General features: G+C 43.3%; 1 protein-coding gene across 6 annotated transcripts in view; it reads right to left on the bottom strand.

Annotated features, from left to right (window-relative positions):
* Positions 1–18,908, bottom strand: part of ncoa1 (nuclear receptor coactivator 1) — a 73,367-nt gene that overhangs the window by 50,124 nt on the left and 4,335 nt on the right. For all 6 annotated transcript variants that reach the window (XM_061812486.1, XM_061812487.1, XM_061812484.1 and 3 more), the window contains exons 2-13: positions 14,415–14,600; positions 7,198–7,303; positions 4,909–5,075; positions 4,715–4,821; positions 4,393–4,570; positions 3,815–3,997; positions 3,645–3,737; positions 3,353–3,493; positions 2,820–2,967; positions 1,625–2,537; positions 457–675; positions 45–363 (exon numbers count right to left, since the gene is read on the bottom strand). In XM_061812486.1, the coding sequence (XP_061668470.1) occupies positions 45–363; positions 457–675; positions 1,625–2,537; positions 2,820–2,967; positions 3,353–3,493; positions 3,645–3,737; positions 3,815–3,997; positions 4,393–4,570; positions 4,715–4,821; positions 4,909–5,075; positions 7,198–7,286 (2,557 nt within the window). In that variant the 5' untranslated portion in view covers positions 7,287–7,303; positions 14,415–14,600. The remainder of the gene's footprint in view (positions 1–44; positions 364–456; positions 676–1,624; positions 2,538–2,819; positions 2,968–3,352; positions 3,494–3,644; positions 3,738–3,814; positions 3,998–4,392; positions 4,571–4,714; positions 4,822–4,908; positions 5,076–7,197; positions 7,304–14,414; positions 14,601–18,908) is intronic.

Genomic DNA, 18,908 nt, shown 5'->3' with positions numbered 1-18,908 from the left:
GGTACACTGTAATGACGTTTAATACCCACACAATGAAAGCGTACCTCTGTTCGGAGTACCGGGCGGCTCCCTCTTCACACTGATGCCGCCAGGCTGCGGCTGGGTGGGCGACTGCAGCCGGAGCTGCGTGGATGGCGAGTGGAGCTGAGGCGACGGTGACTGCAAGCGGGGTTGGGACAGGGGGGACTGGAGCGGAGGCCCCGGGGACTGGAGCGGCGCCGGCGTCTGGGGAGCCGGAGAGTGAAGGTGGGGGCCTCCTCCGGGCGCTCCTGCGTCGTCATCGCCCTGCTTTGCCGCGCTTGGGCCTCTGAGGGCGCAAGGTGGCTGGGCGGGAGGCTCCATGTCGGCGCCGCCGCCAGAAATCTGAGGGGCATAAGATCAAGAAACAAAGCAAAGCAACAGGTGAGACCAGGGAAGTAAAGCAGGAAGTTGAACCTTTATCTGACAAAACGTTACCGTGGAGTCACGGCTATCTCGTCGGCTCTCTCGCCGGCTGTCTCGCCTTCTCTCGCCGACGGGGCTCAACTTGGGGCTAACGCAAGCCGGAGTGCCAGCCTTGACGGCGGGGCTCGTACCCACCGCCGCTCCGCAAGCCTCCCCGCTGCCTCGCTTCTCCACCTTCACCCGAACTGTCTGCAGGCTGAGAGCTGAGGGAGGAGGCAGGTCTCCCAGGTCCTGCAAACACAAATCAGCTTTCAATAAGTATTGTCGGTCGTCAGCCGCAGATTAGTGCTCAGCTCCAAGATAATTGATTTAACTGGAGCTAGGGAGCAAGACACCACATGAATAGCAAAAATGTGATAACAATGGATACACCCCTAAAATATTCATAACTCCCTCTTCTGAGCTACTTTCGCTAGATCGCATTTCATTGGGAGCGCACCCAGTTACAGTTTGGATATTTTTAAGCTACCAGTAGTCGTCCTTGTTCCTGACAAGTACAAGAGAATACAGTAAATGCCCGTGAGCAATGCTGGGGTAGGGCGCTGTATATCGCGGGGACGATAGAACAATATCTATTGCGCCATTTCTCTTCTATTATTCCTATCGTCATTTCAACCTCTCTGCCAGTTCTGATTACTTTACCAAGCTTTGTCTTACTCACAGCAAACCTGATTGCCAACATTGTAAGATAACTATTTTTAATCCAGGAAATGTACGAATAATTCAATAACAGCATCAGTGTTCTCACTGAGAAACACTCAGCTAGCATTGGCATCAGATATTGATACTCTTTAGTCTTACTTTGACATTTACTGTCCATTTGGGCGGAATTGAATATCAAGCATAAATATGACACTCAACAAACCAATGGTGATTGATATATGATGATCTCCCGTTCCTTTAAAATACAATGAGAATGTGTTCTAAGGAGTACTTCAAAAAAGGCGTTTAATATGTTCAAATGTGTTTTTGGCATGTGGAAGGGGAAAAAGTATAAAAACAAAGTGTTGTCATATGAGTTATTGATATCGGGATTTTCACCAATAGCAGGTAGGTTATTTACTACATGGGTACAACTAATGGGTCAAAAATTGCAAAAAAAAAAAAAAAAAAAAAAAAAAGGAAAACATTCAAATGTAATGTATCCTGCTTAAGGGTGGCTCGGATGGAAAATATTCACCTTCTCGTCTGTGTCGAGCAGAAAGCGCAGCAGCTGGTGGTCCTGCGGCTCTCTGGAAGTCGAGCGCTGCAGCGGCGTGCTCACCAGAGGACTGGACGGCGGCTCTTTCTTGATCTCCACGTCGCTTCTGTTGACCCTGTCCTCAGAGGCGGCGGCGTTGGCGGACGACGTAGTCGTGGAATCGCTGGTGTCCTGGAGCAGTCGGTGTAAGATCTTGTGCCGTTCCGTCAGCGTGCTGTGGGAGGCGGGACACTGAGGACCGGGAGAGGTTTTGGGATGAGGCAGCGAGGTGCAATGGACTTCGCTAACTTCAGTTCCTGTCCCATTGCTGTCCTGCGGCTGATTAAGTCTGAGATGAGCCAGCGGAGGAGCTTTGACAGAGTCCTCGAGCCCTCCCTCCGCTCCAGGCCGGGAAGAGGAGAAGCCAACGGGGGTCCCGCCTTGTCTGGCGAAGCATCCTTTTGACCCGGCCTGAGCGCTGTTGCTAGCGTCGCCGCCAGAGTGTTGTCTGTTCAGTACGCCGGCCGGCGAGTGGAGGCCCGGCGCCCTCGGGCTCCCCGCCGAGCCGGGACTGGCCCGCAAAACGACGGACGACATAAACGAGGTAGGGGTGGCCGTGGTGGGGCTGCTGAGAGGTGACGGGCTGTTGCCTTGCAGGGGCCGCGTCCGGCTGGGCGACGCGTAGGCGGCTGCCGTATTCAGTCGTTGGGGGGAGACGTTGCTGTTGCCGGGGTGGAGCCCCGTTGAGGCAGAGGGGGCTGAGGACGCTGAGGCGGCGGCGGGGCCTGAGGTTTGTTTCGAGTTGCTGCCAGAAGTGAGGACCGGCGAGCGTGAGGGCGCCTGGGCAAGGTTGCCCAGGGTTGGCTGAAGGCTGGGGTTAGTGTTTTCCTGAGAGCTACCAGTGTTGTGTTCCCTGGCGAAGAGAAATATCAAAATGCTAAACTTGACGATGCTTAAAATCAGCATGTGATATTGCTGTGATGTTCTGCTAGCAATACCTCGCCATAAAATTCATACATTGAAAGAGAAGCATACAAAAAAAAAACAAAAGTCCAACACTTACAGGTAGAAGGACAAAGCCAAACATGAATAGAATGTTTTTATTTCATGTCCTGCGCCAAGTACTAAAACATAATAAATGTGCATTATGCCAAGCATCTATACATCAGATCAGGACACGCTTGAGCGCCAGTACCTGTCAATAGTGTGAATGCCCATGATGAAGGGCTGAACGTCTGGGTTCGGCGGGCAGCAGAACTTGCAGCGGGTCTGAGCGCTGAGCGGCGTGCCGTCGCTCAAGGTAAAGCGGTACAGCGGGCTGATGGCGGTGCCGTGGCTCATCACTGGGCAGCCACCGACACAGACATAGCGAGTCAGCCGCAGGTTAACAAAATTTGAACAACAGGAATTGATCCAATTTAAGATTGGCTTTTAAAAGGATTTTAGAAATACGTATGAAAAACATGCATAATCCTGAGTACAATTCATCTCATTTCATGCAAAGGGTTAAATGTACTACTACTAAATGTAGATTCAAAAAGACCACAATCTTGTACAAAAGGCAGGTTTTTTTTTTTTATATGAAAAGTGGTACGAAGATAAAGCATCTTGCAAAATTTCTCGGCAATTTTGAGGCAACTTTCTGGGAATTAACCAGAGGTCGGTCAGAACAAAAAAAAAAAAAAAAAAAAAAAAAAAAACTTCAATGGAGCAAGTAGGTGGACTGACCCTCATGCAGCAGCTTTTTGGCGTGGGACGGCTCTTTGCCCTGCGGCTGGAAAAGGGCGGAGATGCACTTCCTGACCAAGTCCTCCCAGCCGGGTCGGCCAGTCGCCCGCAATGCGCTCGTCTCGATGGAGATGATCTTCCCTGAGAGGACCGATACACAAGCACGGTCGAATCGAGTATTTTCACCAATTCCACCCACCTCTGCTTTTTCGTCAATATTCACAAACAATCACCCAGCTCTAATTTTCAACTTTCCCATATGGGCTAAAAAGGGTTCAAATTCAGATGTCACCTGTGGGGTCCTGCCTGGTGATAAAAGACTCTGTGGTGACGGGCTGGGCTCGAGGCATCCGGCAAGCAACGCAGATCAGGCAACTCTGCAGGTCTAAAACACAAAGTGGATGAGATGTTACACTGAAAGATGAATCATAACGATATTACAAGCGCGTGGCGCTGGCGCACCATCGCCTTCCTCCTGCACGAGGGCACGGGTCTGCGACACGGTGAAGCACTGCATGATCTCGTACTGCTGCCGGGCCTCCTGGTTCTCGGAGTCGATTTCATCAGGCGGCCTTTTCAGCATGCGGCAGTTGAAGGCGTGGCTGGTCCTGCGGCCTGACTCCTGAGGCCATGGCACGCCGTTCACTGGACACGTGCGCACGGAATAAATGAAACCGTCAATGTTTTTCCTCCTGGACAATAAGGTCACGCCATGTACTCACCCGGACCGTCATGTAAATATAATATAGACGGTAAATATAACAAATAAGTACAAAACTATTAAATAATTACATCAGAGGTATATCTAGTTCATTAGGGTTTTAGGCATTCATTAAATAGGCAGATTTGAGGTGCAGACAAATATAAGAGGCTGAATTAAATGTTGAATTTAAAACATTAAATATGATCTAAATTAGATGTTTTAAATTAAATACATTCGTAACAGGATGGTACACTGAGGTAAACAACAGAAATGACGTAAGTATGGTACATCGGGTGTGTAGAACATTCCAAATTGATATAAATACATAAACACTGACCTAAACTTTTGGGCAGCAGATTGCGAACAAACTCGTTGTGGTCGCCGACGTGCAGGATGCTGTAGACGCTGGACATCATGAGCTCGTCCTGAGGGTACCCCAGGTAGCTCGTCACATTCTGAGAGACAAACACGATGCGTCCCTCGCGGTTCACCACGAAGAAAAAGCCATCCAGAGCCTGGATGCGAGCGGCAAGTTGCTTTTTTTAATTTTTCCAAGTTGTGATGCAGACAACCGCAGCTCAAAAGGTTTTATGGTCTCTATCGCTGCTGGGTCTGGAATGCATACCCTGCAATAAACGGTGGAGAAGGGATACGCTCACCTCTAGCAGCATGGGTCCCAGGGCTTCTTTCTCCAGCAGGCCCTGGCTGCTGGAGGAGATGTCGCTCTTCTGCACCGCATCGTCTGGAGACCGAAGAGCTGCTTTCTCTGCGGAAGTGTAACAAACCCGTCAGGAGGCAGCAGGCACTGCAGAATATGAGGTTCTCATACGGGACCCGGCCGCCGGTCTCGTACCCAGCTCGCGCCGTTTCATCTGCTGGATTTGGTCCACGGTACTCTTGAGGATGTGGCACTTGTCGGGCTTGATGCTGAGGCTGGCGATGTCGCCCATGTTGGAGGACAGCAGCTCCGCCAGCTCGCCAATGTAGCGAGACTCCAGCTCGCGCCGTCGCTTCTCCAGACTGCCGAAAAAATATGGATTTACTTTTGGTCGCTTCTAAGGTCGCTTTAACAACACCTGTAAAAGTCTGGATTTTTTTTTTCCAGCTTCCCCCCCCCATCGCCACTGTACTGTACAAAGTACAACCAATAGAAAATGGGGGACGCTTGACTGATTTTTCACCCTTTTTTGGAAGTATCATATACAAAGGGAATAGTAAAGAGACGGCACACCACAAAAAACAAAAACAAAAAAAATAGCTCTATATCCCTACACAGGGTTTTTTTCTGGCTCACATTGAAGCAGGGTTGGTATCATTCTGAACACTCACACATGCATATCACCTCGTCACTCTAGTGAAATTGTTTCATCTCCAAAATCACTACTTCCTTGACTTACCAAACATTCTTCAGGTTAGTTCTATACCTGCTTTAATACACGCTGCCCAACCCCCACCCCTCCAAAAAAAAAAACAACAAAAAAAAAAACATGTAATTGCCAATTTATTACAGTGTCATTGATTTGGGGGAGAAAAAAAAATCTGCACTCATCCCGACCAGACTAAAATGTTAACATTAGACATTCAATCTTGAGGGGACATAAAGCCACACAGCTCCAGGAGAGTGAGGTAAGAGGGAAAGTTTTACAACAATTCTCGGGGAGTTTTGTGTTTTAAGAGATTTAACAGATTTGGTCTCAACTATTTTCAACACTTTAAAATTGCTATAATGCATAAAAATAAGACGACATGGGGACATGCTTTGATGGAAAAAAAAAAAAAAATTGACCATTCTTGAACATAGAGGTTTTCTGCCTGACAATAATGTGTAGTTTTTGTGATTAAAAAAAATATGAGACCAAGACAAAAAAAATAATAATAATAATCAAAATACTCCCACTCCCCTTAAGGTAACCTATAACTTGTACGAGTGATATGAAAAAAAAATAGAATTTAAATATATTTTCAAGAGGGAAAGTAAACACCCTTATAACGGGGGACATAGCTGTGTAGGGAATAAACCATTGTATTCAAACTCATTTTATCTGGGAGTCACCTTTTAAAAAGTGCCTCTAATTAAGCCCAAATAACGTTCAGATGATCTATAGAAGGCGTTTCCTGGCATTTTTTGGCTTTTTACCAGAAACATAAAAGTTGAAGTTTGTCCCAACACTGACTGCTACAGATAGGTAAGTAAGTTTGTCTTCTTGTTTGTGTGTTCCCGTACGTATAAAAGCACTTATTGAGCCCTTTAACTCTCTGAGTAACAGCAAGTACATTATGTGGTACACGTGGAAAAACAAAATGTGTGTGTTTGCTGCGTGCGTGCATGTCTACGAGTACGATCGTAAAAAGTAGGTCAGTCCATTGGCCGGCCAAAACACAGGCCCGGTGGCCCAGAGAGGGAGGGAGGAAGCGGGTGCGTTCGCAGAAGGAGGGGGAGAAGGGGTGAGGAGGAGGACGCAGTGTGAACGCGCAGGTCACTGGTTGCTTTCGGAAATACGAGCCGGGATGTTACATCAGCTTACATCAGCTATTGGGCCTTAAAAGGCTCACAAGAGCGGCTCGGCTCACTCTGGGAGCTGCGCGTCCGCGTGTGAGCGTCCTCGCTTCCACCTCGACCCCTTCGGCTAAACTTTAGCTAACCCGTGATCTGACGACCCATCTGCACACACCTTCCCCGGGCCTCCGTAACCAACACGTGTTGTTCAACATGGAAGATGTTAAATGTGGTACATTTATACGTTTTGGTACGCAGCAGTAAATAAGATGTAAGTAAGCCACTTCGAGGTACAGTACACATACATCAAAATGATATATGCTACATAAGCGTAACATTAAATACGATCTTAATCTTAAGTGTATAGACATATTTGTAAATATTAGCCCATAATTCAAATACAAATTGAAATTTTTAATTTGTGGTGTATAGAGCAGTACTTACCTTACATTAAATACATACATTAGAGGTGGATATATAGTAAATAAACAAACATGTTACTAGAGCTACGTTTTTTTCCATTCAGAATTCTAGCCCTTAGCCCACTGACCCATCAAGTAATGCATAAACATTGGTTTTGCAGTATTAACCAACACTACCAAGACAAAATATGTACGTGACAGTTTGCTTGTTTCATGTTTTTACCTTTGCGCTGACGTGTCGCACGGCGAGCCCTTCCTCTTGCGCGACTCGGCCGTGTCAGGGTCCAGGGGACTTTCCCCGACGGCGCTCATTTTCAGCTTCGACTAACCTGCAAAGAAAGCCCACAAGGAAAAATGATCAGACACAAGAATGACAAACTAAAGTTTGCTTTTAGAAAGAAGTTAAATATCAAAATGGGCAGCTCACTAGGAGCAATGAACAACAACGACAACCTGTGACGAAGCAGTAAATTTAGCGACGTCCGTAAACACATAATCGACCGTTATTTTGGGGACGAGACAAGAAACAAAACATAACAGAATAATACAGTGCAGGGAATCCCCGTTTATCATGAGTGATATGTTCCAGACCAATCCCACCAAAATGTTATTTGGTCTAACAAACACTCACTACCTTAAGGCTAACATATACTTCAAAACTGGAATGGAAATTAGCATCAATATCAGAATAATTATAAAACTTCGACCAACTGCTACTTAACAGACACATGGAGCAGCAACGCACGCAAACTGAAGACAGCAAAACTCACAGGTATTCATTCCCCTTGCTGAGGGGGGAATGATTATTACTTGGGGACTTATTTTGCTTTTTTCTTCCTTTTAATGGCGCTGCGTCTCTTCCAGTCTATCTCAGTACTTCCCAGCATGTTGCAGCACAACGTGATACTGCACGGAAGGTACAAAACTGTAATTTCAGACTTACCTGTACTGACCTATATTGTGAAACCCCCCCAGGTAAAAAAAACAATTGCTTAAAAAAATCCACAATATAGCCAGGGTGTGAACAATGAACCAGGATATAGTCGGGGGTTACTGGTTTTGTTTACACGTCCTATCACGTAATGAGGAATTATCCTCTAATTTGTGAACAGCGCCAACAGTCTTGGCAAAACATAATTGTAAACACACAATGATGAACACAACCAATAAATGAAAACAGTTGAAACAATGATGATGAACACAGAATGTACATCAGCGAAGCATATACATTGAAATGTGTTGACCTCGATTCCAGCTCAATGTTAAGGTAGGCGGGGGTCTTTTCGACTGTGCAGTGTTAATGCACAGCGGGTGTTATCTTTTTTTAGTCACTGCGTGTCAGAGGGGTGATATGAGGTCAAATGCAAACAAGGCTCGTCAGGACGGATTAGCGTCGCCCGACGCTGCGACAATGGCTGCTTTGCCCCCCCCCCCCCCCTCCCCTCACGTCATGCTCACCACCGTCCCCCGTCGCGAGTGCGCTGGTGGATTTCAACCCTTTGCCATGTGTGTGTGTGTGTGTGTGTGTCCACACTCTTAAAACGAGTACTTTTCCAAAAGGGTCAAAACTCAGATTTTGTCACGACCACACTATTCAAATTACTATCATTGGTCCCATATAGCAGAGATGATATGCCTGCAAATTATCGGTGTACATTCCAATCGTATGTATTGCTGTGTTTAAAAATAGCAGTTATATCAAGGCTTTAATAACTGAAAATTCTGTTAATTCCCTACAGCAATTAAGTGTTATATGCCAGCAGCGGACTGCCAGACATTTGGTGGATTAAATTAAAGGGTTTGGTTAATCGTTATTGTGTTTAATACTCTGGTTGTATGTTTTGTTTTTATGTGTTACTCCTCCATGTTAAAATAGCAATTGTTGGGTTTATTATAATTGTAACATTGAAGCTAATTTCTTTTAGCCACGCTATACCTGGTTTAGACAAAAATGTTATTGAACGATTGGTGTTGAAATGTACGTTTACATGGATTTTGTTTTATATGTCAGTTTTACAATAAACTTCAACCGAGAGTGAAAGACAACTTTAAGCAAACTTTAAGCTCTGCTTTTATTCGGAAAACTGAGCGAGCGAGAAAGAACAGGCACGGCGGATTAGTGTAAAAAGTGTTTTAATGACTTTGTGCTTCAAGTTTGTAAAAAAATAAATAAATAAAACTAACAAAATGATTTTCATATGGTTGTTCAAATGTATAGCCCAGATTTTACATCCCTCCCAGGTGGCTCTGGATACATGCAATAAACAGGTGTTCAGCGTATTCCCATACTCGCATTGACAAAAAAAAAAAAAAACATTTCACTATTCACTGTGACTTCAAACCGCCTTTACATTTTCATTCCAGTACGTCCGACGGCATGTTCAGACAGTTGCCATGTTGAGATGCCGGGTGACACTTATCCCATCGGGTCTTTTGATGGGAAACCGGCAGAGTGGTCAACAGCACGACACACACAAACGCACACAGTGGGCGAGCGGGTAAACAACGTCGTCTTCCGTTTTACTATTAATTTGCTTGAACAATTTGCATAATTGTACCAGCATTACTTCAACCTTTTATTGCTAAGTGATTCTCCATACCGTTTTTTTGTCTCCAAAGTATTTTTTTGTCAAAATTTCAATCTATTTTTACAAGCGTGGCTCCATTCCTTGTGTTTTTGGCAAACTTGGTAAATAAAGAGGTTTCTGATTCTGAGCAGCATGATGAAGGAATGAAGAAGAAAAAAAAAAAAAACAACAACGCAAGTAGCACGGGTTCTGCACCTGACGACCTTCCCACAAAGCTACCGACGAGGGGGTCCAGAGGATTGCGATCGGTAATTGAGCCGGCAAACAGGAAGGAGTCCAAGCTCAGAGGCCTCCAACTGGGTTTGTAACAAGCGCCTGACAATTCCGGTCAGATCCGTTTCCTTTTTACCCTTCCCCCCCTCAAGTCTCACCACCGCTTTGTTAGTGATACCGATCCCTCCATCCGCAAACACACACAAAAATGTATGGTCAGCGGGACAAGCAAGGAAGAGACCACCTGGTAACCGGAGCGGGTAGTTGACATTGGCAGGAGGAAGGAAGGAACGCGCACACACGCTTAAACACTTAAACATTCCCCTTATTAATCTTCTCAATGTACAATTCAAACTTTCAATAGGTTCCACTTCATGATTTAAGCTCCTTTGGGGCCCTGCGTGACGTCGGGAGCTGGGCTGGGAATGCGAGGCGGAGGCTGGGATGCCTGCCTGGTTTCTATAGAGCTGACTGACGTGCTTATTTACTAACTAGATGGTAAAATGCAAACGCACTCATGTAGGCCTTGTGCGATAGGGCCTTAAAAAACAAAACACAATTCCTATGAAGTTAGGACGTGCTGTAAAATGTAAATAAAAACAGAAATAAATGATTTCCAAAACCTTTTCAACCGGTTATTATTTTTTGCCAACATTTTAAATGTGATGGCTGCAAGATATCACAAAAACTGGGAAAGTTGAGGAATAGTGGGGAAAAAAAACAGTTTGGAACATTCCACAGGTAAACGGGTCTACTGAAAACAGGAGAGTGTCATAATTGTATATTACACAGAGCAGCTCCAAAAGACTCAAATGTTCACAAGCAAAGTTGGGGCGACTTTCACCACTTTGTCAACAACTACGTGAGCAAATAGTCCAAGGGGTTAAGAATAATGTTTCTCAACGTACAATTCCAAGGAATTTAAGGATTTCATTGTTTAAAGTCCATAATATCATCAAAAGATTCTGACAATCTGGAGAAATCTCTGCACGCAAACGGCAAGGCCGAAAATCGACATTGAATGCCCGTGACCTTCGATGCATCAGGCGGCAGAACATTAAAAAGGGGCATTACCGTATGAGGGATATTACTATGTAGGGTCAAGAACAGTTCAGAAAACCATCGCCAGTTAATACAGATCGTCATTACGTCTAAAAATATAAGTTAAAACTCTACCATGCAGAGTGAAAGCCAAATATCAACAAATGCCAGAAAAGGTGCTGGCTTCTCTGGGCCCGAGCTTATTTAAGATCCACTGAAGCAAAGTAGAAAAGTGTACTGTGATCTGACATTCTAAACTTCACTCTCTACATTTGAAATTATCACGGACTTTGTGTCCTCTGGGGCCAAGGAGGAAAGCGATCCGGATTGTTGCCAGCCCAAAGAACAACAGCTGGTATCTGTGATGGTATGGTGGTTCTGTTAGCGCACATGGCACAGGTAACTAAAACTGTAAAGGCATCATTGATCCTGAATGGAACATACGGGTTAATGGGTTAACAGTTTAATACATGCTGCCATCCAAGCGATCTCTTTTCAGGAATGTCCTTGCTTATTTCAGCAAGAATGCCAATGTATTTTTTTTTCTTTTTTAACGGGGCCGGAACAATGGCATTTTCTTTCATTTCCAATGGGGAGAGATGTTTTGACATATGGGGTGTTTTAAATTACGTGCGTGGCATTGAAACAAATTCAACTCGAATCTCAAGGCTTCACTGTGGTTAGGTAAAAAAAAAAAAAAAAAGGACGTGAAATTGTTTAAAATGATCTGATTGATAAATGTTTATAAGGCTTTGTTAGCAAGAACAGGTCAGTTGGGGAAAGGCTAAAAACGCCAAACCTTTTAATCAGTTACAAAATAAAAAAAAAATAAAAAAACAAAACCTGACAAGTTGTCCTAGTGCTGAAAAGACAGTACAGCTTTATTTTTTATGGTGAGGTATTGTGGCACTCTTCTAGGAACTGTAGCCTGAGTGTTAAAAGCATGCATTGCAAATCAGAGAGCAATGCTGGGGGTGGGGAGGGAATTGGCCCAACCCGTGAGAAGCTGCTCGTTCACTGTTGCTAAGGCCCACCCTCTCGGATGTAGGACATATGGAATGTATACACGGCCTCCGCCAAACGGAGCTGCACCGCACACCTCGGCTCCCTGCTCCCAGCTTCCACGACCAGTTAACTGACACGAATACTTCCGACTGGCGAGCGTATCACGCACGAGGTTGTGGTTAGGGTCAGTGCACTCATGTTTTAATCAATGAGGAAACAAATTTTGTCGCAACTGATAAACGACCACACGCACACGCACAAACACACTCACACACACACAACTGAGCGCTGCACAACTCACTGCATCGCCAAGCTCACTGATTTTATTTTTTCATTTTCGTGTCCAAATGCATAATTCACACAAGACAAATTATTCACAGGGGACATGTCAAGGTTTCCCTTCCTGGAAGCTTTCTTTCGATTCTTGGGAAAGAGACAACAAAGCCTCCATAAATGTCTATATGATTGTGAAATTCTAGGAATCTTCCAAGATGTAAACTTTTCACGGAAACTAACGGGACCGTATGGACGGCTTCTGGGTGCGGACCAGGATCGCAGTCCGCCAATGTACGACCTCCGCTTTGTAATTTCCCTGCTGAGGATGAAGTACAGGGACATCTCCCTCATTGCTACCTTGTCATTAGCTGGCTTCAGCTGTCGTTCCACGGCAAAAAAATGAAATGAGGTTTGCTAGCATTAGCTCTACAATAAAGGGCAAGCGTAAAACTAATGTTTATGACTGCCTGAGCTCTACATCGAGGGAAATCGGGAAAACTGAATAACATATATTGTGAATGTTCATATCAACCTTGTGATACAATAATGCTACATTGTTAAGATCTATTCACTGCCAAGCATTTTCAAATCAGTCCCTAAATTTGCCAGTTGTTTTACAACATTTTGACTGACCTTTCAACAGAATATTGTTTTCTGTAAGATCTCAAGCACCGAACTGACCAAAAGATAGAGGAGACTCGCTTTTACCAGTTCTTTAGTAATCAGCAGTAGAACACAATAAAAGAAACCACAACAGACTGTGATGCTAATATGTTTTGCCTTTGTGAAATACTCAAGTAAAAATTAACAAAAAAAAAAAACAAGACTGACAATTTGGATGCTTTTGATGGTAAAAAATAGTATTTTTTTCCAGTTATGCTGACTCACCAGAAGCCTCAAGAAGAACAACTGGCTTTTTTATATGTCGTTCATCATTCACGCCATGAACTGTCATCTTTTTTATACAATTGCAAAACACACACTGTCTATTAACTACCACAACACTATCTGTTTATAACAATGGTTTACTGTACATTCTGAATGTCAGATGCTTAAACATTTCTAACTTCAATTTGCCATTAATCCATAATTATTCAAATCAATCATTACACTTGAAAACCCCATCAGTAAGGATTTCTTCAAAATTGCCGCTAATGGCTTAAGCGAGCTACAAGGGAGGGTTGAGCGCACACTACGAACAACCTTGGATTTGTACAGCCAGCCCTTTGTTGTGTAGAAGGAACACGTGACTACCATCCATGCGAAACGTCATGTTTACACATCGAGAACAATGCGGAGCCTTGAGGGGGGAAAATGCATCGAATTTGCTGCATAAAAGCGTTAACGCTCAGATAAAAGTGAAGGAGCATATGACCAAACAACTCAATTATTATACGAGTAGTATGACACGCATTTCAAATGTTACACGACTTCCTCTTCCGCTGCCTCTACCTCACTTGTGAACACGCTAATCTTGCAGACTGATAACTCGACGTGAATATTCATCACCGGCGTGTGTCATTAGTGGAACTTTGCACAGTATCCTCAACTGAACCCTTCAGATGCGGCGGAGGGAGGTCCAAGAGATGAGACGGACGCAGGGACGTCTAATCCTCAAAGGCTCGGAAATCTAATTGGCAGCCGATTATGCACATTACTTCACCTTCAGCCAACTATACATTTTGTTTATTCAGACGCGGAACCCGTCACGACTGATGGCACGCATTAACTGTCCGTCATTGTTCACAAATTGCGTTACTTTTTATAGCCATTTTTCCCCATTGCGGAACACCATATCCACTCTGGTTAACCGCATGTGAATCTGTGTGCCATCGCTGCATAATATAATACCACTTTTTGGATTATTTCATTTGCCGTCACTCTGTAATATACAATGCTGCGTTATTGCAACATTTCTGAAGTATTTAATGACTTTGTTTGCCGTGACTTCATTGAACCACATTCCGTGACATTTATAATCATTTCATTTTCCATCACTTTATAATGCAACACAGCACCACTACAACTTTCCTGACATTTTGTGCTGTTTTAATATCACTTCATAATGCAAATGGATGAAACTTCCCCTTCACCAAACACTGCATTCCTGCAACTTTTCTTTTACTTTGCCACCTACAGCACACTGCACTTTTCTGAATAATCTGAATTTTTCACACGACGTCCCTTCACGACGCAAACACTGCACTACCGCAACTTTACTGAATTTGATTTTTTTCATTTGCACGCACTTTAGGTATTTTATTGCAACTTTCCCGACTTCTTTACGATCACTTGGTCGGAAGCTTAAGGTACCTACGTGGTCTAGGTCTCCAGGGGCTGAGTCATGCAGCGGCCGGACATTTCCAGGGCAAGAAGGCGACTGGTCAGTGGTGGCGCGGGGTGAGGGGGTGGTCTTCGAGTAGACGGGAGGCGAGAGGGTCACAGTCGCGGTGCGGTCCCTCCGTCACTTAGCAACATCGCGGTGCAGCGGGGAATATGGCACCTGAGGTAGAAGTGGAAAAAGATCACCATTGTATAGTTTACAAAATCAGCAATTATCAAAGTATGAACCCAAATTTGTTTCATTAATATGCACGGATCTCATTTAATGTGCCTCCCATGTCTCAGATGCACAAAACTTGAGAAAGCATCAAGTACGAGCCATCTGCATCTCCTGGCGCATGTTTGTTTTTGTTCTTTGTTTTTTTTCTCTTTGTTCTCCGGCGTATTTCTGGAAATCTAGTTTATGATTTTTTTTTTTTTTTTTTTTTTTCCCAAGATAAAACTCAAGAGTGCAACTAACTTAGTTGCATATGTGCGTGGCCAAATTTCTAAATGGGGTGGCGGGGACAGAGCCTCCATACAGGGGCCCGCTGATTTACATTAGGGGAAAAAAAAAAAATAACATTTCCGTGACTTGAGAACCGACAAGAGGGTCTCGAAGCCAATCCAAGACAATTCAAAACCTCAAAGTGACACAATCAATTATACACACAACCATCCCGCCTAATTCATTCTGCTGGGAACAAAAAAAAAAAAAAAAAAACACACAGTGGGAGATCTTGTTTCCTGTCAGCTAGCAATTATGGGACCCTTTGTTAAACAATGCAAATGCACACATGGTCACGTTATGTACAGTATCGCATTATTATTGTAAAGAGATGTCGCTATTGCACGCTGACAAAGCAGCATTTAAAGAAACGCTGCAGACTTCAAAAAGTCGCACTCATTTGAATCAAAACAGGTTGTTTTGAACTACCTCATGTTGCCACTTGGCACTTTTTCTTAACCAACTGGAAACTTCATTGGCAGTATGTTCCCTGTTAAGCCACAAATGACTGTGCCAGATTTTAATATTTGGAAATGTGCAATTTTCGGGAACATAGGCTGAGTCGGTTTTATATATATATATATATATATATATATATATATATAATTTTTTTTTTTTACCTAAGATATTCACCTACTGTTCTGCATTAAAATATTCATTATTCTGATCATTTGAATTAAGTGAATTGTTCTTAAAAAGCATGTACTGTGATTATTATTTGCTATTATTATAACAGTGCCATAAAAAAATGAAAAAATGTTTGTGATAGCTTTTGCAAAAATATATACTAACAAAATGTGCTATCATTACAGACCTAAATACATATAGAGTACTGAGAGAGAACAAGAGCAGCAGATATAAAAATATTACACAAACAGTATAATAACACAGTAATATCTGTAATAAAAACCTGCCATACAGTATAGCGGGACTGCAAAGCAAGAGCTGTGATATGGCGGAGGAATATTGCATCTGTATGCCTTGATAAGCTGCAGGGACTCCTTGTTTACGTGAAACGTCCGCAACGGCACTCACAAGTCTAAAATGAGCTATGATAGATATGGATTAAATAATAGCATAATGAAATACAAAAACAATAACTTCATGTACAAATTTTCCAATTTCTAAGAATCGAAAAAATTAATTACAATTGCATTGATACCATTTCAAAATGAGCATGAATTACGATTTCTTATTCCAATAATCTATTTTACGCAATCCATGCATGACCTGGCCCATTTGCCTTATTTTTCTCTTTATTAATTTATTTCAGGAAAGAGCTACTTGATGTAATGTTGTAAAATGAAAAATATTGATAAACAAATGTACGTGTAACATTTTACTAAATTTGTCAATTAAAACCCAACTGTAAATAACAATGAAGGTTCAATACATTTTTCATGAACTATTATACATACTTCACGTGGACAATTTAACTTTTTCGCACAAGAACTTTCTGCCCGTTTCAAATTCAAATGGCATAAAAGGCCTATCGCTGCAGACTCGAGTTTGTGGCAATCATGTTCACTTGCGACGGCATTTCCTCAACTGGGATCAGCGCATTTACGGTTCTTTACCAACCTAATTGCAGCACACCAGGCCTGGAAATAGAGCAGCGTGCGTGCTTTCCCGCACTTAATGGAACACGTGTGACACGTTCTTTAATACTTCATTGAAATCTAAAATAATTCATTTAAAAACAAAAATCAACAATTATATACAGTATATATATATACACACACACACACATAATGAATACATATTTGTCCTTAAATCTTCCACAGTAATAACATTAAAACATTGCCGTCCATGTAACTATACTTTCTATTGACGTCACTGACTTTTTGTTTTTGGCGAAGGATCCTCGCTCCTTTGTTTTAACGGGTTTACTGTTTTTCAATGAAGACCGTACTAAAGATGTTTTTCCAGTTCCTAGTTCAGTTCAGAACCGGTATTCATACAGTTGCCTTCGTTGCCACCTTATAATTCCTCCGCTGTGAGACTCCGTCAGAGGGAGAAGGCCACTGAGCTCACATTGTCACAAGTTGGATCAGCAGGTTGCGACGTTGCGATACAGAAGGGCGCACAAGCGGATGTCACAGGACGGTTTCACGGATGAAATAATAATTGTGGTTTTTGTTTCAGCTCCTTGGTAGAGAACAGCAACTTGCGCAAACCTGTACCAAATGCTCGCATGCATTCACATGTTTAGGGGTCAAATTAGGTTCATCTGGTGAATTTACAGTGTTCCATCACTATATTGCTGATGTTTTTCCATCAATCATTTCCATATAAAGATCGATTTGCATGCCTTTCAGCTTTGTACATCATGCCACATGCAATACGCGCAAACAAACATGCTGTTAAAGCCCTTTGTCTGATGGTTTATGATTACAACTAATTTCACTTTTTGCATTGTTTGAGTTAAGCTACCGTATGATATGGTTTTGTTCCGCATTTTGGTGTTCAAAATGTACAATGTTTAATTCCAGCGTAAACCTCAACAAATAGTTTGAAGCGAGCGCTTTTTGCCTTTTATCACTGTGGCAAAAATGCATTATAGATTCATCCTGAAATGAAATCAGAAACCAAAATATCCCTTCAGCTTTAGAAGTAGAGCATCAAGAAAGAGCTTAGAGAGCCAGCGAGTGAGTGAGTGCATTGTGCAAGACGGGCTCCTCAGTTCTGTATTTTGATCGTGGCTTCGGAGTGCATTTCAACTATCGGAGCGCTCCTCGAACACCTCATCTCGTGGACCGTCCTTGAGCATATACATGGAGGCCTTGGAGGCAAACAACGTGCAGCGGCATTGTCTCACTAGCCCGATCAATTTCTTCCTGCAGGCTCGCTGCCTTCACCTTTCTTTCGGTCCTCCTTGCTGGCACGCCGCCACTCTCGGCCTGACAATGACGGCCGTCACTGACGGAAGCGGGAAAATAAAGTCGCAGGGCTGCGGCACTCCGTTCTTCTTCTTTACGGCTTGCTGCTTTTGTATGCGTGCGTGTGTGTTGAGGGGGGTTGCTGCCTCACACCAAATCCAAAACAGAGAGGGCACAACACAACAATAATGACAACACCACAACACCCGCAGCCAGGGATACAAGAGAGGACGAGTCACTGGTGTGAACAACGCGAGCTGGGCCCTCCGACGTTATGAAAGCGCTCGATTGTGTTACTGCAGCTCACCGGCCTTGAAAGCGCAGCACAAATATAGACATCAAGCCTACTTCCAAGGAGGCAAAAAATAACAAACAGATGACATTTATAAAGGCGCAATGACCTTTTGTGGCTCATCTGCAAAACAAACAAATCCAAAAGGATTCACGCACCAGCGGAATCTAGTGCAGGAATGGCGGGGTGGGGGTGGGGGTGGGCACGCGTGTTTCTGCAGCATATAAATAATATGCAGGTTCACGCCGGGACGCCATTGTTTATCACGTGGTTGGTACAGCTTAGGCTCGACGCATATCACGACCATATTTAAATAAGTGCACGACTGTTCATTCATACCGCATGCAATTCTGGATGCCTAGAAAACATCCTTTTATACTGCTGATATATATTATCTTTTTTTCCTCCCAAATAATTCCTATCTGCACTGTAAAAACCGTACGCTTTAGCTATTAATGTCATAGCCTCGACACTACTGCTGACATAGTTACACATCTCATTCATTCCTTTACTGTATATGCTCTGTAATTCCTACTTCTGCTTGCTGAAGGTGTGAAGACAAAGTTGAGCATGACCTTAACTTGCTGTACAAGTTGTATTCAAATCTTTCTATACAAGAACTACTATAAAAATGAGACAGAATAGTAAAAATAGCTTTTTTTTTTTTTCAACATTTGTATATGATTCTATTATGTATAATTTTGGTCTCTTGACAGCCAAGAAACCCAATGCCGATTTATTCAGACTTCATTTCATACCTTATACACTGTACATGGAATGTAATTACCACTCATCGCGTCAGGTTAGATG

The sequence above is a fragment of the Syngnathoides biaculeatus genome, chromosome 23 (genome assembly GCF_019802595.1).
Source record: "Syngnathoides biaculeatus isolate LvHL_M chromosome 23, ASM1980259v1, whole genome shotgun sequence".
Taxonomy (NCBI): domain Eukaryota; kingdom Metazoa; phylum Chordata; class Actinopteri; order Syngnathiformes; family Syngnathidae; genus Syngnathoides; species Syngnathoides biaculeatus.
The sequence above is the reverse complement of the archived record's forward strand: the minus strand, read 5'-3'. Positions and strand labels throughout refer to the sequence as shown.